General features: G+C 37.3%; 1 protein-coding gene across 5 annotated transcripts in view; it reads right to left on the bottom strand.

The window, feature by feature from the left end:
- Positions 1-23136, bottom strand: part of pde4ba (phosphodiesterase 4B, cAMP-specific a) — a 200900-nt gene that overhangs the window by 37612 nt on the left and 140152 nt on the right. For 4 of the 5 annotated variants that reach the window (XM_079840808.1, XM_079840809.1, XM_079840810.1 and 1 more), the window contains 4 exons: positions 5353-5547; positions 4453-4489; positions 4283-4353; positions 1554-1603 (listed from right to left, as the gene is read on the bottom strand). In XM_079840808.1, the coding sequence (XP_079696934.1) occupies positions 1554-1603; positions 4283-4353; positions 4453-4489; positions 5353-5547 (353 nt within the window). Of the gene's footprint in view, positions 1-1553; positions 1604-4282; positions 4354-4452; positions 4490-5352; positions 5548-18214; positions 18452-23136 lie in introns of those variants that run through there. The other variant, XM_079840812.1, reaches the window with a different exon arrangement.

Here is a 23136-nt window from a genome sequence, read left to right as displayed (position 1 = left end):
GCATTGGCATTGTCCAGGCTGAAAAAAATGCTGTTTTTTGGTCATGATTCCAGTTGTTGTTAGATTTCATTGGTGATTTCAAATATGAAATTTAATCGTAAGCTTGGCGAACAGTTTTGGAGATTTAATGTTTCCCCATTCAAAGAGATTGGATCTGTATTTGCATGCCGGAAAGGCGTTTCAAAGACGGCTGTTACACTTTCTTTTGATGGTTAATTTTAGACATTTTAGTAACTTTGCAGCTACATGACAACTAACTCTCATTAAAGTATTAGTACATGGTAGTAGACTGTTAGTAGACTGTTAGGTTTTGGTTAGGGTGTGTGTTAGTAGAATAATGTACTTACAACGCTATAGTCAGTAGAATGTCTGTTGGGGAGCATCAAAATAAAGTGTTCACCAACATTAAGCAGACAGTCTACTAAAACTCTACTGAGAGTTAGCTGACATGTATTTGCAAAGTTACTTATAGTTAGTAGAATGCCTAAAGTGGACCATCAAAAAAAAGTGTTACCATTTTGATTCTTATCTTTTCTGATACATAATGTTGTGTTACACAAATACAGTGTTTCATTAAACAAAACCTGCAAATGATTGTGTTTTTTATGAAGCCTCTTTCTTCCATTCATTGACGAAATGTGAACAATCTCTCTCTTATTATCCTTCAGAAATGACCTCAGTCTGCCAAGGTTTTCTTGACATTTCTAAGGAAACAGTCTGGGCTGTATAATAGAGGCTCCAGTGAATGGCCTTGCTCTGTTTAGTTAGCATAGATTACAGTTTTTGAAATCTCTGTCTGGCGTGTTCTCTGATATCACACTGTGAGCCATCCTCAAGGACAGAGAGTGAACTATGAGGAATTTTCCCACCCGTTATACAAAACCTACGGCTGAGGCAGGCTGTTGTCCGTTGCGTTATTGTGTTTGGCAGGTGTGCATGCGTGTGAGAGACCAACACGTAGCAGCAATGGCCTTTTCCTATGGTCTAACACATTCTGTACAACTAGACAAAACAGCCACTAATATGGGCACTGTGCTTGAATATGTGTGTACGTGAGCGTACTAAACATTTCAACACTGCCGGGCCAATCAGCAGAGGCTACAGTGGAGATGAGTGATGATGAGGGATACAAGAGGGTAACGGCGTGGGCAGTCACGTAGCATGGCAAGAGGTCTCTCTATCATTAAAAATATATGGACACACACCACAACAAAACACGTGTTTACAGGCACACACACAAACACATGATCCTCAAGATAGAGTTACTCTAAAAGCATACGAAATGCCTCTATATTAAAAGAGTCCAATCTGAAAATCTGGGATTCACCATGTTTTTTTTAAGGATTTTGAACCATTTAAAACAAAGACATGTTAGGAACTATAATGAATACTCAATATTTAAGATTCTGCACTCACTTCACACTTAAACACAATATAATTTATAATAAAAAAACTATTAAATCTGAAAAAAGTTGCCTTTCACTAGTGGTCTGAGACTTTTGGACCGCATTTGGGATACATTTATGCATTTGTGAAATGATATGTGGACTTACCAGGTAGGCACACTCTCGTAATGGGGGGCTGGTTGGACACGGGGGACCTCCTGCAAGGAGAAATGTTAAAAGATTTCAGAAATTGTAGACAAATAAATACAAAAACAATTATGACACAATCAGAAAATCCCTGCAATTCAAACATTCAGTGTATTTATTTATTTTTAACACCCATTTGTCATTCTATTGCGTCATCTACACTCACCTAAAGGATTATTAGGAACACCTGTTCAATTTCTCGTTAATGCAATTATCTAATCAACCAATCACATGGCAGTTGCTTCAATGCATTTAGGGGTGTGGTCCTGGTCAAGACAATCTCCTGAACTCCAAACTGAATGTCAGAATGGGAAAGAAAGGTGATTTAAGCAATTTTGAGCGTGGCATGGTTGTTGGTGCCAGACGGGCCGGTCTGAGTATTTCACAATCTGCTCAGTTACTGGGATTTTCACGCACAACCATTTCTAGGGTTTACAAAGAATGGTGTGAAAAGGGAAAAACATCCAGTATGCGGCAGTCCTGTGGGCGAAAATGCCTTGTTGATGCTAGAGGTCAGAGGAGAATGGGCCGACTGATTCAAGCTGATAGAAGAGCAACTTTGACTGAAATAACCACTCGTTACAACCGAGGTATGCAGCAAAGCATTTGTGAAGCCCCAACACGCACAACCTTGAGGCGGATGGGATACAACAGCAGAAGACCCCACCAGGTACCACTCATCTCCCCAACAAATACGAAAAAGAGGCTACAATTTGCACAAGCTCACCAAAATTGGACAGTTGAAGACTGGAAAAATGTTGCCTGGTCTGATGAGTCTCGATTTCTGTTGAGACATTCAGATGGTAGAGTCAGAATTTGGTGTAAACAGAATGAGAACATGGATCCATCATGCCTTGTTACCACTGTGCAGGCTGGTGGTGGTGGTGTAATGGTGTGGGGGATGTTTTCTTGGCACACTTTAGGCCCCTTAGTGGCAATTGGGCATCGTTTAAATGCCACGGCCTACCTGAGCATTGTTTCTGACCATGTCCATCCCTTTATGACCACCATGTACCCATCCTTTGATGACTACTTCCAGCAGGATAATGCACCATGTCACAAAGCTCGAATAATTTCAAATTGGTTTCTTGAACATGACAATGAGTTCACTGTACTAAAATGGTCGCCACAGTCACCAGATCTCAACCCAATAGAGCATCTTTGGGATGTGGTGGAACGGGAGCTTCGTGCCCTGGATGTGCATCCCACAAATCTCCATCAACTGCAAGATGCTTTCCTATCAATATGGGCCAACATTTCTAAAGAATGCTTTCAGCACCTTGTTGAATCAATGCCACGTAGAATTAAGGCAGTTCTGAAGGCGAAAGGGGGTCAAACACAGTATTAGTATGGTGTTCCTAATAATCCTTTAGGTGAGTGTATAACCGTAACAGGATGCCTAATGTCAAAGCAAAGAGCATATTTCTGAAGAATGAAACTCTATTCAAAGCCTGTGCATTCTGAAATATATCTTTCTTAAGTGAATCATGGATTTGATGTGACACTAATAGAAGCGTATTATTATGATATCACAGGGTGTGTCCTCTATTCTGGAGAAACTTCCGTAGAATTTCCCTTTAAGCTCATCTGAACTGGGTTGCTTTTTGGACGGACTAGCAAAGGGCCTAACAAAAGCCTCTAACTGTGGTATAATAGGCCTGACGCAGATCCATGGTTACTTGGAAAGTGGAAATAATTATTCCATTAATAAGAGCAAATAAACACCTTTTCCCCCGTTCACCCTCATCGCTCAGGTGGAAAAATGGAATTTAGGGGGCATCTGGAAAATCTTCTCCGTAGGCATGTGATTTTTGGCTGGGATTTAAATCTTGAAAACTGGTGACATATTAAGTGGAAAATGGCTCTAGTTAAATGTCAGTGTGCATGGGTGACAGACTCCATAAAATAAATGATTGGAAAGACTGTCCTCTTGTGGCCGTATTTATTATTTATATGTATTTTATATTATTTATATTTATTCGTTTATAATATTTTTATTAAAACATTATAAAAAGAATAGTTAATGGCGGTCTATGGGGTCAGGCATTTTGGAAGGTTTAAAAACAGTGAAGAGAGTTGTGAAGTACATATTGCTGTTACAGCATTTATAAGAATTATTTCATAAACTAACCTGTTGTTTGAGCTTTAAAGACTAAATTGGCATTTTAGCAGCATTAAGAATACTATTATGGTCTGCACTTCTGACGTAATTCCTGCTGGTGGAGTTTGCTCCATGTAAACAGTATTTTGTGGATAGTTACATCATATTCCTCTCTGGTTTCCTTCATGTATCATGTGAAAGTTACACGGTTTAATTGCATTACATTGTCAAAGGAGAAGTAAGATTGGATAACTTTCTACAGGTTAAGTGATTTTATTCTTCAGGCTAGTATATATTACATTCAAAATTTGTGGTGAAACATTGTGTATTTAAATTTTTTATGTCTTACAATAAAGTGTCTTGCCCCATAGACACCCATCGCATTACCGCATGTGCAATTTCTTTTAACTGAGCGATGTCAAAATTTTTGCAAATATTCCTGAATTTTGAAAGAAAAACTAACTCAGCAGTAAAATGACATGTTCAGAAACCGAAACTGGTTTATTTATTTATTGTTTGGATTTTGTCTATTTGAATATTTTATTTAAGTTGGGTTAATGTCATAGCTTCTGTTTTCAACAATACTCACTTGTTAGATGTGCACTGAACGTTGGTCAAGACGGTAAAGTTGTTTCTGACACTTCGAAGGCTTGCTAGAACCTAGAAAAAGTCAGAAATAGCATAAAACTGTGAGGTAAAACCAAGCACACGTCCATTTGAAAAGTAATCCTTAAAGAAACGTGACACTGATGTGTTTACCTGAGCAAAAGGTGTAACTATCAGGTCATCCCCATGCCTGCAATCAAGAGGGAATAGAATCTTGAGCCATCGACACTTAAACAAAGCAAAACCTATTATTTTAAGTAAACAAGAATTTGAAACAGACCCTCAAAATGAGGTCAAAAGAGGTTCCTTTCAGTATCAGGACCCTAAATGGCACTAAAAAAATGGGTTACCAATAACAACCCAGCACATTCCTCAGGGTTCAACAGATATTTGGCATCTAAGACTCTGGGAAATGCATTCTTATATAATTCCAGGCAGTTACCGCCAGAAGGCTTAGAAAATAATTCCTTGATTGAGATACGTCCAGGCATGCAAATCTCACTGCCATGAGCAGCAGCGCATAAATCAGCTCCACTAATCAGCCCTGCCTCCATCTTTACCCTACAGACATGTTTGGAAACAGAAATACTAGCGTTGAAGAAAAAAGGCATATTAAACAACTTCAAGGTCCTCAGATTACCAGATGCTGAATGATTTAGATGTGGTGGCAAAATAAAAAGGGAGGTTTCCCAGTAACGTGACTCATTAGTGAAGATGATTTAATGATTACTAAAATATATGACAACTATACTCATCTTTAAAAGATGCGTTGTGCCGGAAAAAGTATTCAGATTTACAACATCTTTCTCTCATAAAAATAAACCAGCCTAGTGGTTCACTTATGGTTTGCTGTTTTTAGATGATATAAGAATGTTTAGCTGGTTTTTCGGCCTAACCAGCTGACAAGTGCCCAGAAACCAGTCCACCTTGGAAGACAAGCTAGGACCTTTAAAGCAATTTAGTCTATTTTGAGTTGATGTTTTCAACTGGTTCAATAAATAAAATGTAGCTATTAATACATTTAAAACAATGAAAAAATATGGCTATACTCACAGTTCTGAGGCGATAGAAGAATTTCGAGACATTGACTTTGGTGAGAGGTCATAGTCGCTGTCTGAGCGGTAGAGGAAGGACTCTCGCCGCTGGTTGTGGCCGGGAAAGTTTGTGTGCAGAACCAGGCCAGAACCTGGTGAGGCCTGCGGATCCAAAGGACTACAGCTTGCAGACGGGCCATTTTCCACATCGAAACTGCAATGGCACAAAAACAAAAAACAATACATTAAAATGAAGGTAAGGACACATGAAAATCTATTTAATAGTGTTGGATTGGTGTCATTTTAGCATATACAATATTATATAAATGCACCTTTGTCTTACTGAAGACTAAGACTGTTCATTCAAACTAAAAACAAGTCAGTACTCATTCACCTTAGCCATCCACAAGATAAGTTATATATAGCTTAATGAAAATTCTAGGAGAAATACACAAGCTGTCCTCTGGGACCAGAGAGCTCTGGAAAGTCTCAAAGATTCCCAGCACTTGGGGCGGAAGCATGTCTCATCTTTCCAAACCATAAGGAAACATAGTGGAGATGGTCTCAGCCCACATCAAACAGAAGAGAACCAAGGGAAACACATTACGCTCAACTCAAATAAACAGTTTCAAAAGACGCTTGTGTTCGGTTCAGATGTGCTTGTGATTTCTCTAACTAAGAGGAAGTAGCGATGGTCTTTACGCTCAGAGCGCTAGAGGTTTGGTGACCTTTTCACTGTTGCTCTTCAAGCACTGGAGAGTCTCAAAGTAAAAAAAAAAAAAAAACATGCACTAAAGTAAACTAGGGAATAGGAGAACCATTAAAAAAAAGTTTCTTGTTTTCCTGCAGTTTGTTGCAGTTCATCGGAAATGTACTACTACAAAACACACTCCCCACACATACATGCATGAATCTGATAATTCTGTAGAATATTTCTCAAGTGATAATAAAAGTTATTGAGATGTCGCACGCTGAGTGGCCTGATCCACACAGAGGTCCGGCGTCTGCTAACACTGAATCAACATCCTCCTATTGTGCCCCTTTTTCCTGTTAGCCATGCCATTCAAAACCATCTTTTTTCAACAACAACCATCAACATCATTCAGGCTTTTCACACTGTGCTTAACCCCGGGTTATTATCTTTTTTAAACCCTGCAAAGCAACATTTCACACTTATTTTTAAAGGGGGTAAGTACCTTTCTTGCAGTCAAATTTATTCAATGATACTGACACTGTAAAATATGTTAACCCAGATATACATTTGTAGATAATCTTTAAGAAATAACATGCAAATTCTGTACAACTGCTTTATAGGTAATTTCACCAAAAAAAGTGTTCAGAAGTTCAGACTGTCCTTTGACGATAAATCAGCCAAGGCCCCTAGATACTGGATATGAATTCCATCCCTCTGGCATCTCCGTGAAATTTCACCTCTTCCATCTTCAAAACTGAATTATAAAAGCATCTGTTAACTTGGTCATATTGAAGTGTTTATGCATTATGACTGTCTTGTGATTAGAATCAATGTACCTATCTTGTGTTTTCTTTTGTCTCTTCTTGTGTTTCTGTTTGCAATGTAGTTTGTCCTTTTTTTGGTACTTGTTTCAGCTGCAGTTATTTCCTTTCATGCATGCTTGGGTTTCTTTAAGGCACAATATGTAGGATTTTTGATTCAAATATCCAAAAACACTAGAACAGTGTTATACATTTTGTTGACGTGTGTATTTACTAGGGCTGTGCAATTAATCGCAAAACAATCGCGATTTGAGCAGATGCGATTTCTAAACCAGATAAGGCTGCTTAAATTTTAATTCAGAATACTACAACGTTCTTGTGCGCATGTTTAAGATGTTAACCAATCAGAGCTCACTCAGAACAGACACAGCGTAACAAATATGGTGGTGAGTGAATTAGGCTATTAATGAATAATATGCATCATGCGTTCTGAGCTTTTATAAGCGGCAAATTCCCGTACGAACTGAAAAGACAGATTATCAGCGCAAATATTATCATGGCGCTTTTAATTTTTTTTATTAGTGGCGCACGAATCAACGTAGCATACTCTGCGCGCGTTCACCAGCGCGCTCCAAAAGGGTGATGAGATTTGCGTGAGCCGTTCCTATCGTGCTATAGTAAAAAAAAGAAAAATGTTAAGTAAAGTTAGTTTGACTTATTAACTTAGAACGTAAGCAACAGTCTCACGCAGACACAGCATGCAGTGCAGGTTTCTTTACAGAAAGAACGGAGAGGTTTGACAACCTTTAAGCGATGGCTGAGGGAAATTAGTCTAACATTTATATGAATTAAAGTAGGAATTAATTATACTAATGTATCTCTGAAGGGAAATGACTACCTTGAGTTGATGTCATTTTCTCTTCTTCTTCCCTCCGTGTAACAGTGCTTTATAAGCGCAGCACTGAGGTTTTCTGAGGTTACCGGGGAAACGGCTCTATTTCTCTTGTTCTATAAGCGCCACCTATTGACAGAGGGTTTTCCTTCAGCCGGTCTTTGGTTTTTGTTTGTGAAACTCAGACCTAATTTTTATTTGCTGTTGTATTTTTTCCAGCTAATACTAATAAGCTAATGTTTAAACCATAGACTGTACCAAAACTACACCCTTGAATAATTAGCTTTTTATATTGCCACTAATCAGGGTTGCCATATAGTCCGGATTTTAAGCCCCTGTGTTGAGGCACAGCCTCAAGCCGGACACTCATTTGTCCTCCTTTTTGGAGTTGCGCTGAATTGGCATAAAAAAACCACACGTCTAGAATATTTATTGGAACGCAGTAAAAGAAAAGCAAAAACAATTTGCCAAAATCGCAAATAAAAATCGCAATTGCAAAATTCATTTAAAAAAAAGTCCCAATATGATTATTCTGTTTCATATTGCACAGCCCTAGTACTTACATTATTACCAGGACATGGACTGTGTCCGTGTGTCGCCTATCAGTGACGTCATACCACCTGCCTTACCCTCGATTTACGGTTTTATTTTGTAGAAACCATGGAAACATCAAAGACGCTTTAATATATGTTTTATTAGACAAGGGAACAACTGTTTGGACACCTTAATAGACAGAAAACTAATTACGGTAAAACTTCAAATAATAGCAGAGTCCCAAATAGACGCCTGTCTCTTTTAAACGCCTGGTGTGACGACAGGTTTGGGTAAATAAAGGCCGGTCTCAAATAGACGCCGGGTCTGTTTTTTAGTATCGGGCTGTATTTGATCTTCTCAAACCCGTCAGATCGTCTGTTCTATGTTTTGATTAAATTTCACGTGACAGACTGAACCGTTCATGAACGACTCATCACTATGGCAACATAACAAAGAGGTTAACGAACTTTCAGTCTTCAGTTTTTCTTAATTCTCTCAATACCACCATGGAGAAAAGTATAATTTGACATTTAAGCTGACAGTTGTCAAATTTCAAGCGTGGGTAAAGCTGGATACGGAGCGGCTGAAACATTCCTTTAATGCTTGCGCGCAGACGTGCGCGTGTGTTTGTGTGTGCGAGGGAGAAGGAGGAGATATATTTCATTAACTTCGGGATGTTATCCTTAGGTATGTGGCCTGACAGTAGCTTCTGATGGAAGCGAGGACATTATCCATTGTTTCAAAGAGGGAGAGCCGTGCGCATCTGGGCGGAGCTGTTAGTGCGAGCAAGGCAGGCAGAGTTAGCGGAGGCCCATGAACTCGCCCATGAACTTGAATCAAGAATCGCGGGGATGATGATACTAGTGATGAATAGAGTAATTTTCTATCACATGATTGCAGTTGTTTTACAGGGTAGCTTTCATTCTTTCTTGTTGATGTGTTTCGGGCAACAAGTTCATACGCTCAATGGATTTTAGCGGTAACTTATATTGTTCTACTTCTGCCCATTGCTGTCACATCGTTTCGTTTTTTGTGCTGCCAATAATCTAAGACATTTCTTACATTAAATGATTTGTTAAACACATTCGAATTAATTATAAATAAAACGTAATATAATGTGGTAACCTCCTACTGTCATGCTTGAACATCTCAACACTAAATTAAAGGCCTGTCTCTTATAGACGCCTGTTTCAAATACAAGCCGGTGCAGTTCGGCGATTTGGGTAAATAGAAGCCCGGGCTATTATTTGAAGTTTTACTGTATTGTACAGTAATACAGCATTTTCTCCGTCATACAATGTGTTTTAAATTATTGCATACCATTTAGCAACACAAAAATCCAGCCTTTATTATTATGATATTCTAATATTGATATAGCTTACTGCAGTGTGCAACAAGTGTCTCAAAGCAGCCACAGAGCAAACACACAGAGTAACGCTATAACATAATTTTCAACACACTCAAATGTATCTAATATGATAAAACAGTGCTGCTTTACCCCACATACGTTTGACCAGAAGAAGCTGAAGCAGCAACTGTGGCATAATAAAAGTTCAGCTGCCGTCGAGCCGTATGTCACGCTCGTCTCTCATTAGCAATTGCTTCAGCGACCTCGTTCAGCTCCCACAGAACTCGGCCCTACTCTGCTTCATACTACAGTAATGTAAATAATCTCATCCGTGAACATGATTTCTGCCTGAGTCCCATCCCGATTCTTTTACACCGGTTGTGAGGTGAAGAATACAACTCCCAAGATTCCACACTCAATCTCGACGTCATCAAGCTACGCCTTTGTTTTGAATAGGCGACCTCTAGCGGCAAAAAACTACATATTGTGCCTTTAAGGCACTATTTAAATGATCATTTTTTATGTTATTAACACAACTCACAAAGGTACGATAATTGAAAATCATAAACCAAAGGCCTTTTTGATAAATGAGATCATAAGTCAGATATGTTGAAAGCTAATTCTGCAATGCTTCTGCAACACGCTGCAAGTCTGAATGACATCCAGGAAGGGTGTGACAAGCCAATAAATGAAACTGCTTATACATACTGTGTGAAACAGACTACATTTAGGTACTTTGTCTCCTAACGGTATAGGTAAGGAGTCTATACGGTATCATTCCACTATCCACAAAGCAAAAACTGCCCTTGATAACATCAATTGCTGAACAAAACACATAAATCAGATGACAAAGCCAAGCCAGACAAACACACTGACACAGACAAGCTGTGTTTTTTTCACTGTGAACATGACCCACAGAGTGGCATTTCTCATTGCATACTTTTACATATCCTTTTCAATGGAAATTCTTTGTAAGAAACTGTCAGTGTTAGTCTGACTGACATCTTCATTGAGTAGCTATCGTGTCTGAAGCAGAATATGGGTAATTTGAGCTCACTGGAGAGGTTAAGACTGAAAAAAGCTCCCAGGAAATGATACCTCTGACCTCAGCTGTGACCAGTATATCTGATTCCCATGACACTACAATTACAGAGTTCACGTAAAAGGTGATAGTGGCTACATTGGGAGGAAATAAACAATCATAAAGTTAAGTAGAACAAGTGTCAAGTGGCCAAGTTGACATCTTACAATATCTTTACTTGGCTGAACACTTAAAGACTCCATGAAATCCATTGATGAGTGCAGTTCTCAGTGTTATGATGATGCATTTCCTATAGAACTAGGGAGTTTGGCATTTTTGAAAATTTTATTGGTCCAACAAGCTTTTACATCACAGATGATAGGCTCCAGGGGGAGGGACTTTCTCATTTTAGAGGGCATCTGATCTGTAGTTCATAATGAGTCATCAATAAAAAAAAAAAATTCCCGCAGAAGAGAAAGACTGCATTTTAAACCAGAACTAAATATATGCTAAATGTTAATGATATCAGTGTTTAGGAGTACACACGCATATAGGGTGTCGTCTCAAAACACAGACCAAAGGCTACAAATATTCTTTACTACCGCTCTCTGGCAGACAGTGTTATTTTAGTATTATTTATCATTTATACTATTATAGTATTTATTAATATTTTTAATTAGGTTTCATTTTTACATATTCAGTTTGAATAATTTTGTTATGTGCTTTTGTCTTTTTTTTATTTAATTTTTTTAAAGGGCACCTATTATGCAAAATTTGAACATAAATGTGTGGGCAGTGTGTGTACACAACCACCCTATAATGGTAAAAATCCACCCACTCTTTTTTAAATCCCCATAAATCATAAGCAGTGTCTCATAACAGACACTTTTTTTGCAGATTCCTGGCAAAGTGACGTCACATTTTACAGGCCCCGCCCACGAGTGTTGATGGACACTGCCGCATTAGCATAGACCCCGCCCTCAGAGAGCGGTACAACGTCCGCCATGTTTATCTCCTTGCCAGAGCATTTAACAGCAGCATTCAATAAAGAAATGTGTTCTTTATAAAGCTACTAAAGTTATTCAGTCAAGAGCAATGAGTGAGTTTTTGTTTTTCTCTTGTTTGATTCATATTAACAGCATATATAACAGTAGGTACTGTATATTACAATACTCTCAATTTAACCCTTAAATGCATACCTCGGGTTTTTAGCGACCCGGGACGTCATTCACTACCCTCCTCCTCATTCATTTTTTTAAAGTTAGACATCAACCCTCTTAGTATTCCTCAATCATTCCATTATAAACAATATAACAAGAAAAAAATAAATGACCAGAATGCCTGTCTTCCACTAGTTTTTGGTCAAAATTTTATAGGGTCGCTAACAACCCGAGGTGTGTAAGATTGCATGTATATTTTTTTCTGCTCAATAATAAATCAATCTTTAATGATAAAATAAGTTAAATTCACCTTTATTACACAAGGTGGCAATGTCTGATACACAAAGATGAAGTGACGTTTCACTCATAGTTACCTCAGACAGAAAACGAAACAATAATATAATGAACAATAATTATAACCTGCAAAACTTGAAATGGCTCAGCGATTTACTGCAGAGTAAGTACTGAACACATTCAAATATTAGTGTCACTGTCACTTGATGATGGATCTGGTCAAGATGCTGTCAGAGATCAAAAATATTTCTTTTGAAGACATTGAAAATGAGTTTTGAGAATATGCGTGAGATCGCAAATATGAGCCAGATGCTGAAAGGGTTAGTTCACCCAAAAATGAAAATTCTGTCATTAATTACTTACCCTCATGTCGTTCGACACCCGTAAGACCTCCGTTCATCTTCGGAACAGAAATGAAGATATTTTAGTTGAAATCTGATGGCTCTGAAAGGCCTCCATTGGCACTTTACACTCTCAAGACCCTTAAAAGGTACTAAAGACGTCGTTACAAAGTCCATCTTACTACAGTGGTTCTAAAATAACTTTATGAATCGGCGAGAATAGTTTTTGTGCGCAAAAAAACCCTAAATAACGACTTATATAGTGATGACGATTTCAAAACAAGGCATCATGAAGCTTCGAAGCGTTATGAATCAGTGAGCCAAATCATGATTCGGATCGCGTGTCAAACCGCCAAACAGCTGAAATTTGGCGATTCAAACCGCTGATTCGACTCGCTGATTCATAATGCTTCGAAGCTTCATGATGCCTTGTTTTGAAATCGTCATCACTATGTAAGTCGTTATTTAGGGTTTTTTTGCACACAAAAACTATTCTCGCCGATTCATAAAGTTATTTTAGAACCACTGTAGTGAGATGGACTTTGTAACAACGTCTTTAGTACCTTTTAAGGGTCTTGAGAGTGTAAAGTGCCATTGTGCCATGGCCTTTCAGAGCCATCAGATTTCAACTAAAATATCTTCATTTCTGTTCCGAAGATGAACGGAGGTCTTACGGGTGTCGGACGACATGAGGGTAAGTAATTAATGACAGAATTTTTATTTTTGGGTGAACTAACCCTTGAATGTACTGGGAAATGAGCTCTGACAAGGACAGTGATGATTGTATAAAACATTTGCTCAAACTGAACCCTTCCAAGCTCCAAAAGGTAACAAAATATGTTTTATTTTATTCTTCTGTAATTGTTACTCTAATATCAGGAGTTTTATATCGCGACAGGTAGAGATCTATCCATGTTAAATATAGATTTGGGTCGCCAAAGACCCAAATATGTAAGAATGTTTGGCGAAACAGTCATGCATTTAAGGGTTAAATACACAGATCTAATATACACACAGGATTTCTGTACTTGCTGCATACGTGCACTAGCCTGATGTCGTCATACGCAGATTCTAGTCAGAATATGAGTCTGATACTGCTCCATTGGGCTGTGATTATGGGGTGTGTTTTGACCGAACCAGGAAAGAAAATACCCCATGCACTCAATTGGATAGACCTTTTATTAGTCATCTTTATTTTAACTAATAAAAACTATTTTTAACAGTTTTCATTTTGTTTCAGTTAACAATAACAACACTGTCAATGACCAGGCAAGATATTTAATGTGACGTGAATGGTTATAATCAACAATTTTGAGCTCAATAATACTTGACATCAGAGCTGACCATAATGTAACAAATAACCCCTTGTTGTCTTAAAGGTAAGATATAACATTTGTACGTGATTGCCTCAGTTGTTTTCATTTGTAATAATTGTGCAGAGACAGAATATCATATGGTTGTAAGGGCAGCTAATGGAAATGTTTTTTCAGCAATTAAGTAGAATAAAGATTATCTTATGTTTATATTCTCACCATGAAACAAAAAGAGGAGGCTTCTAGTAAGTATCTAATTACATTGTGGCTGGTGTTGACTCACTGTCTAGCACATACTACACTGTACACAACACAACAATAGTTTATAGGGCAGATCCAAAAGATATTCTCTACTTGTCCACTTCACTTAAAATGCCACGACTGTAACAATGGTCCATCTTTACACAAGGAGACATTATAATGGGTTTCAAATTATAAAGGTCTCTGCTTCACATACATTTTCAGTTCCTGTCTTGTAGTGGAACTAATTGACAAAATGCACTTCACTGTAACACATGAGCAAATAAATTATTACATTATCAGGCATCATAGATATTTTGCAATGCTCGATTTGATCATGTGTTTATGGGGAAGAAGGGGACTTCTAGGGAAAGTTACACTGGAATCTACTATGGCATCAGAAACTCAGAAACAGAAGAGGGAAGTTCATATGAGCTGGCCCGTGAGAATATTCAAGGCTGCACACCCTGCTTTAAATGGCATTCAACAAGACTGAAAAAAAAGCAGAATGCTTGCTGTTTTTACATGACATATTTTGGAACAAATAGATGCCCTACTCTGGGGATAATTTAAGATGACGCAGTAGATTTGAAGAAAAAAAAAAAACAGTTAGTATGCAAGTGAATGTTTGTTTTGTGCCAACTAGTAGTGCCAGGGTTCTATTTAGTTTTAGTTTCATCGTGTTTTGGTTTAGTTTTCCCTGTTCTCGTTTTGCCTGTTTCCAGGTCATTGCTAGTTTCCATAGTTATTAATTTTGTTCTACACCTGTTCTTAGTTCGGTTGATTAATCCGTGTGCATTTAAGCCCTTAGTTTTCTCTGTTCATTGTTCGGTCTTGTTTATTTTAATGTAGTTGTGTTTTACTATTAGTACTCCTGCAATCTCCTGGATGTTGGTTTTGGTTATTAATAAAGTGTTTTTTTTTTCTCCTTTACCACAGTGTTACAAGTAGACAAATCACAGGAGAAACCGCCTGGAGTAATCACAGGTGCCTTGTTTAACTAAACAAAGTATTCTAGTCGCTTCATAACATTACGGTTGAACCACTGTAGTCCTACAGGGTGTTTTCACACTTGGGTCCTCTTTAAAAGAACCAAACTCAGACTTCTTAAAGTGGACCAAGAGGTGAACCAAGTCAAAAAGGACCCAGTTCTCTTCACGTTCACACTGTCCCTGTACCTGAAAGAGGACTCAGATCCTTTTTTGGTCCACTTTAGTAGTGATGTTGTCTCAGACCCTTTTGTGTTCACACTGTTGAATCTAATCAAGTTCAGTGTTTGATGGCTGACCCTTTGGCGTTTAACATTTAATCCCGTTCACTTACATTGTTTGTGCCTCAGTAACCAAGATATTTGTTTGTAAAAAAAATTTTTTAAATGACATTGCTACAAATGCTGTTGAATTAAGTTGTTTATCTTTGTACAAATTTTTTTTTTTTTTTTGCAATACTGCATATTCTTGCTCTAGCTATATCACACATCCACCCTTGTAAATAAGATTTATTTTGTATTGTTTTCTTTGAATCATGTTTATTTTATTGCAGAAGGAAATGATAACATCAGCATACAAAAAACTAACAATACAACAAAATAATAAAAGAAAGATGCAAATTAAATAAACTGCTTTCAATTTTCCAGGTAAAATATAGGTATGCCTAAAAGCAGCATTCAAGTAAGAAATGAAAAAAATAAAACTGAATCACTGTATGACTGATTCTTATATTAGGCTAGTAATGCAGATGTTTACATTCACTTAAGACAAAACCACCTGTTTATGTGAAACGTGTGTTTTTGACATTTTAAAATAAATGCAATAAGACGCTAAAGATTCCGTTTAGTACACGCGCTGTGACAGCTGGCTTTTGTGCAAAGTGTGCATGCGCTTTAGGTGTGCGCTCGTAACACCATTTTAAACTGGCAAGGTTCGGAAGCGGTTGAAGTTGCAATAAACAAGTGTAAGTTGTGAACTAATAATTTGTATAGATTTGCCAGAAGAAGTAGCCATGACAAACAACCGATTTGTACGGAGGCATTTGATGACGAAACTCTACTGGAATTTGCGAACAGAAAAATCAAGTAAGCCCAGAGTGGTTTGTGTTCAGATTGCGTGTTTTTAGCGAACCGTAGCATACGATGAGATCAAACCGTACCCAGACCACCTCCTGTGATGGTCTCGGCTCGGTTCTCTTTAAAGGGGTCTGGGATCGTTTGGAGGGTTCACATATGGGCCAAAAATCATGCGAACCGCGCTCAGACCCCTGAAAAGGACCATGTGTGAAAACACCCATAGACTATTTTAACAATGTCTTTACTACCTTTCTGGGCCTTGAAAGTGGTAATAACGTTGCAGTGTATGTGGGGTAAGAAAGCTCTCGGATTTCATCAAATATATATTCATTTGTGTTCTGAAGATAAACGAAGATCTTATGGGTTTGGAACGACATGAGGGTGAGTAATTATTGATGGAATTTGTATTTTTGGGTGAACTAACCCTTTAACTGCCTAGCAAATCTGAAAATCTGTGTACACTACCATTCAAAAGATTGGGGGTTTTAATGATTTTGAAAAAAAAAGTTTCTTATGCTCACAGAGGTTGCATGTTTTCAATCAAAATCCAGTAAAAACAGTAATACTGTGAAATATTATTACCATTTAAAATAACTGTTTTCTATTTTAATGTATTTTAAAATGCTCTTGATTTCAGTGATGGCAAAGTAAAACTTTCAGTGTCACACAATCCTACAGAAATCATTATAACATGCGCTCAAAAACAATGATGGAAACAGTTATTCCACTTAATATTTTTGTGGAATCCATCAAACATTTATTTCTTTGTAGGATTTTGATGAATATGAACTTCAACATAACAGCATTTATTTGAAATAGAAATATTCTGTAACATTATAAATGACTTTACTGTGACAATCAATTTAATGTGTCCTTGCTGTATAAAATTCCAAATAAAAAAATATCTTGCAGTGTAAATTAAATTACCGTACATGATGCATTTTGAATTGTGTGTATACTGTGTGTATTTGTACACTGTGTATATAACATTTTCCAGACAGTCGTGTATGTGACTGCAGGAGAACATTACTGTATACACAATGTACAAATTGTGTGTGCAAATTACATTACAAATGATTGTGCACTGTATGGCGGAGTGAGTGATGAAAGTGATTTGATTTTATAAATGCAACCCAACGAAATATCTGAATTCAAAATTTGCATTTCAGTGTCACCAATTCAACACAATCCACATATGCGGTCTACTCTAGGCAACATATCATGCAAAGGTAAACGTATCTCACAGAGCTCTGTTTCAAGCCACACATTTCTGCCTTTCAGCACAAATCCACCCAATGTGGAGATTATCTGTGTTGGCATTTGGAGTCATGGGAGACCTTTACACACCCTTTCCTGACGTCAGAGCATGCTGTGTATAAACACAGATGTTCACACACTCATTCATTCATGTGTTTGATAATTAGAGTGTATATAAACAAGCATTACAGACTGACACAGCGACATATTCATAACTGAAGAAAGAGTGCACTCATACACATGGACAAACAAGGCAGTTTAAAATTAAATACATTTCTAAACAAATCTGTTTCAAATCATTCTTTCCAATAATGGCAAAATGTCATCTGGGAAGCTTATTTTGGTTTGGAATTGAGCTAAAGCTGAGTGGCGATGTTTACCCAGACAATGTAAAGAAAGAACAGGTCTCAGGTGTGAAATTACAGTGGAGCTGAATGTATCAACTGATATCACGATCACACAGAGCGTGTGTAACGCTTGATCCAATGCATGCAGACAATAAACTGATGGGAAATGTACAACAGCTGTGAACAATTTGATTCTTATATAAACACAGAGCTCAGTTTACTTACAAACACACTCACAAACTGCTTGAGCAACAACAAATCATCACAATGATCTCAAAAACAGAGAAACAGTACAGAACGCGATACCACAGATGAAGATCCGTTTCAAAAGAAAAGATATGCAACAGGAGATGACACCTGATCGCTGTGTCACAAGGGTCCAGAAGAAAAGGACAGAAATTCGTGACGTAGACAGGCGGAGAGATGGGCAAGTAGTGGCCCGTATTTTAAGTAGTACTTAGGTACGTAAGTATGTAGCTGCAGTGATCACATATATAAGCCAGCAAACCAAACCTAAAAAAAGAGAGCGTAAGAGACAGTGTGTGAAAGCATGTGGTGAACCAGACAGAGTCTGAGATGTAGCAGAGACAGAAAAAGAGGGCGTTGGTTCTAACCTTAAGGTGGAGGTGTGCAGCCTCTTCACCACCTCCTCACTGAAGTCAAAATGAACCCTGCCTCTGTGGCAGGGCGACCTGCGGAGCATTGCCCTGAGACCCAGCGCTGTGCTGTTGAGCGTGCTCTAGTAGCGTCTCCCCTGCATGACTCCCCTAACACTTAGTGCCCTCCCACAGAGCTTAACTTCACCGCACAGCCACTTCCTTTTGAAGTCCAGCTGCGCTACCACTCAACTCAACTCTCTGCAAGAGAACGCGGCCACACATGAAACCCGGGGCGGAGCTCTAAACAAGGAGTTGGAATGTCTGAACAAATGAGAAGTTTCGTTCCTAAAGGTCTGCTGTAGACACTAACAAAATACACACAGCCTGATTTAATGAAGAACATTCTACATTCCAGAAGGGTCATTAACATGTTTTTATCTCTTTCTGAACGCTTCAAACCATGTTTGGAATACAATTTTGAAATGGTTTGGATCTCTTTCTGACATGAAATACTTTCCCGCTCAGTGATGAAATGTAGTGCGATTTATGAGCTGTAATGGCAGTTCAAAGCAACTTACATCAAAGCACAAAAAAAGTGGAATTGGTGTGTTATGCCATGATTAAATTGCTAATGATTATTGCAAGGTTGTAATGTGTTTAAATAGACAATGATGAGTACAATTGGTACACACTGTAAAGATTTTGGAGGTCAGATTGACTTGATTTGAATTGGCTCAATTAAATTATGTGAACTGAAAGTTTTTTGTATATATATTTTGAACTCTAAAATCTTTTTACAGTGTATCAACCATAGCAGTTATATTACAGATTAACTGGTCGATGTTGGCATACCCCCCCCCAGCTGCGCCCCTGCTTACTTCCTCTTGTTTTACATTTCAATGATCTTTGCCCACTTCATTTTTAAAACCCCTAATGCATGTAATAATACTAATATGAATGTTAAATGTACTTATTATCTACATTTTTATAGTGTACATTGTAATGTTGTGATGCCTAAATTCACAAACTATTTTTTTTAAATATATTTGTTTAAATTATTTAGACTTAATATAATATATTACTCTAATATATGGTATGTTTTGTTCATACTATGTGCCTTTTTGCACAATAGTTGGAAAGACAGCTAAAAGACTCAATGAGTTTTAGACTCAAAAAAGGTCAAGTTGTTAGTAGTTTGTGGTAGAAGTGTTTCCTGTATGAGTTTCTGAATTCACTTTCACTGAGCACGCAAACTTCAGACCATGTAATACTGCAAAACATGCAGTTTTTCAGTGTGTGTGTGTGTGTTATGTGAATTTTGCCAAGAGATCAAAAGTCTTTGTCCTATTTGAATTCACAGGTCAGAGGTTATCACATATGAACTTTGGTAATGTATGCAGTCGAAGACAAAACTGCATGAGCCTGCATTTCCAGTCTTGCATTTCATTCACATGCATATAAATAGAAGCACCAAGTAGGGTGATAGGCCATGACTTATTTAAAAAAAACATTTTTTTTAATTTTTTTTTTACAAGCATGTGGAACATCTAGCTCATTAAGTTTCGTAACACATATAGGTACTAAAATAGTACCATCGATGAGAAGAAAATTACAAGCATCCTAAACATTCCTCCTCGTACGAGTCTTTCCTCTTTTACGAGTCACTCTTATTTGATGTGTGGGTGGATTAAAGAGTTCACCGTAAATTACTTGTGATCTTTAGTCATCATTAAAAAATCCCTTAAGTGTACTGCTAAGATGCTTGATTAGAAATAAAGCTGTGAAGAGATACATGAAGTGAAACTTTGACACAAGACAAAATTCAGGGTGTGAAGTCTGAGTTGGCAACACAGAGAAGAGAATGGCAGTGCATGGGAAGATCTGTCTGCCGTACAGCTGATGATAATAGGAAAAGAAAGAATGAGTCGAACAGGCTGGTGTGAATGCAGAGGATGACTCTGTGAAATAATGTCCAAACGCTGCCTGTCAAAACGAAACAGTCAAACAATACTCATCAAAATCTGTCCTATCTAAACATATAAGAACTGACACAGTTCATTCACTAAACTATAGCCCCAGGAGCCATGATTATACCTGTGATTAAATAAGAATGAAAAATGTTTCATTAAAAAAAACGTGTTACTTGTTTAACTGGGACTGGTCACGGCACTTGCATATTGTTGCCCTATTGTTGGTTTAATTTTGTTTGTCTTTTTGCTCTTCTCATTTACAAGTCGCTTTGGATAAAAGCGTCTGATAAACAACTAAATGTAAATGTAAATCATGCAAAGGGACATGGATGTTAAGGGCTTATGCGTTTGTAGTGTGCAGAAACCTATAGAATGTGGTGATACTAAGATTGCCAAAAACATTTAAGACCACAGTACACCTTACTGGCCACCAGATGGCAGCATTTTACAAATAAAGAAAATCAAGTCACAGCTATTATCTAATAAAACCTTTCATGTTGAATGAATATATTAAAATTAAACAAAAAATAACTGATGACTCAAAATATGAGTAATATTTTATGACCTCGGTCCCTGTATTTTTATTTGTTTATTTCATCATTTTAAACTTCTATTTTAGTAGAATTTGTTCAATAATTTGTAATTTCCATGCTTTGAAGTAACTTATAAAAAACAACAACAAAGCAAACCAATTTTTTAAGTAAATGTAGAATGACAAATATATGAAATGGGCATTGTATATACTGCATTATAACAATTTAGAAAGAATCAAGGGACTTTCTCATGACTGGGCATGCAAAAAAATACCAAAACGGTCTACTTTATTTAATTATTTCAAATATTTCCCAAAATTAAGAACATATCAAGAAGGCCATATCATTAGCATACTTAATTTTACTTAAGAAAATCCCTCTCTCTATATTTCTCACACATCAATGATAATTAAGTTCATTAATAAAACATGATTCATTTAAATAACAATTTATTGTTACTAAAAATTAACATCCTGTATTTAATCAAATTAGAAATGTAGAATGTAGAAAAAAAAAAGTTCTGCTAGGACACTCATCTCTGGCAGTGCGAACAGCAGTAGATTGACTAACCATCTAACAGGTTGAGGAGAATCGAAACAGTCCGGAATCACTAAGCAGACTTCACTTACTTGGTTACTTTGAGTTGTTACTTACATCTAACCTTCATACTTGACACCCTGACACCCGAGTAGCACTGACACGTAGGAGACTAAAAGAAGACCGCAGCACAGCAGCTCTCAGTTCTAGTGTCAAGGGTATTTTTTCTGACGGTGTCTGGGCTTGATTGGAGATTGACTTTGAGGCGCTTAGGTAACCTGATTACAAATTATCCTTGATTATAATTTTCACCTCAACGACACTACAAGAACTATTGAGGAGAAAATTCAGAAAACATAAATTAGGGTGTGAAAAATATTGGAATTGATTTTTTTTCTATGGAAAATGTTTTATAATATACAGTAACTGTCACAAATTGATAAATGTATTTATTGGCCTTGAAAATCCACAGGAAATCATGTCAAAGTAGGTATGTTATGTGCATTCTGATAAACTGCATGTTTTTGTGAGCCTCAATCTGATGCCTGACAGTCTGAGGTATCAAGTCATTACGGATGCATAAAAGACTGAATAAATGTATGACCTAAATTAATATTCTAAGCTCTCCACTTCAAAGCAGTGAGAAAGCTAAACTGATTGGGAATCATTCTGACCAATTTATAACAGTATTTGGGGGACATGGTTGCTTTTTGGATTATTGTACCCAACATATTTCCTCAGACTTACCTTATAGACCTTATGTACCGGAGAAACAACAGTGCAGCCATACAATTTTGTCTTTGAACATCCGTTTTTGAGGTAGCTCTGTATATTTCTATGGCATCTCTGTTGTCGAGTAATTTGTGAAGTGGATTTACTTATTGTAGAGGAAATGAAAGTTATAGGAGCATTGTAATGTTTGAAATGGATGTCATAAAATGTCAGTAGACCGGGATTATTTCAAAACGAACGGTTCATTTATAAATCTGTAAGATTTTACCTTCATGATGTGGAAATACAAAACGGAAGACAGAACACAACGAGCACAGTGCTGAAAAGGGGCGGAGTCTAGTTAAGAAGAATTAATTAAATGCTAAAGTACATGAAAAGTTCAAAAGTTCAAACGTTTTTATGCCCAGGAACATGTATGATATCTTAAAAACATAACTAATAGGGATGCACCGATACGAAAATTCTGGCCGATACCGATATCTCTTTATATTTGAAAGCCGATAACCGATATATTGGCCGATAAATCTAAATCAAAATTTTTATATACTTTTTGAGAGCCTGATTACAAAAACAAAAGTCTCACCATGTCTTAAGCACACAATTATAATGTTCTCATTATAATTTTATGTAGCCTATATGACAGACTTGCACTGCACATGTTGCACTAAACTGTATTTTCCTTTTTTGAGGTGAGTTCAGTCATAATTCAAGCAATTTAAAACCATCATACCGAACAATGGCAATCTGAAGTGTCTCATCTGAAGGAAATAATACATTATCTATTGGCTTCAATATATCAGTCAAATTTTCTCGTCAAGCCGATAACAATAACATTAAAGGGGGGTATAATGCTATTTCAAGCATTTGGAAAGTTTTTTTCGAGTATGGGCCTATGTGACAACAAAAAGGGCGGAATGTCCTTGTACAGACACTTCTTCCGATAAGGCGTCGACCAGAGCGAGAGAGCAAAAAAACAACAACAAAAAAACAACAAAAAAAACAAGCACACCCATCAACACACTTTGCTCGGCTTTAGGAAAGTCTCTGCACTGCACAGGTCACAGGACTTCATGAAATCAACAATGTCACCAAAGAATTGTGTTTTTGGTTGTCAGGGCAAGACAACCCTGTTCAGCATCCCATAGAACCCAGTGTTAAGGGGACA

This window comes from Gobio gobio (genome assembly GCF_949357685.1).
Source record: "Gobio gobio genome assembly, chromosome: 17".
Taxonomy (NCBI): Eukaryota; Metazoa; Chordata; class Actinopteri; order Cypriniformes; family Gobionidae; genus Gobio; species Gobio gobio.
The sequence above is the reverse complement of the archived record's forward strand: the minus strand, read 5'-3'. Positions and strand labels throughout refer to the sequence as shown.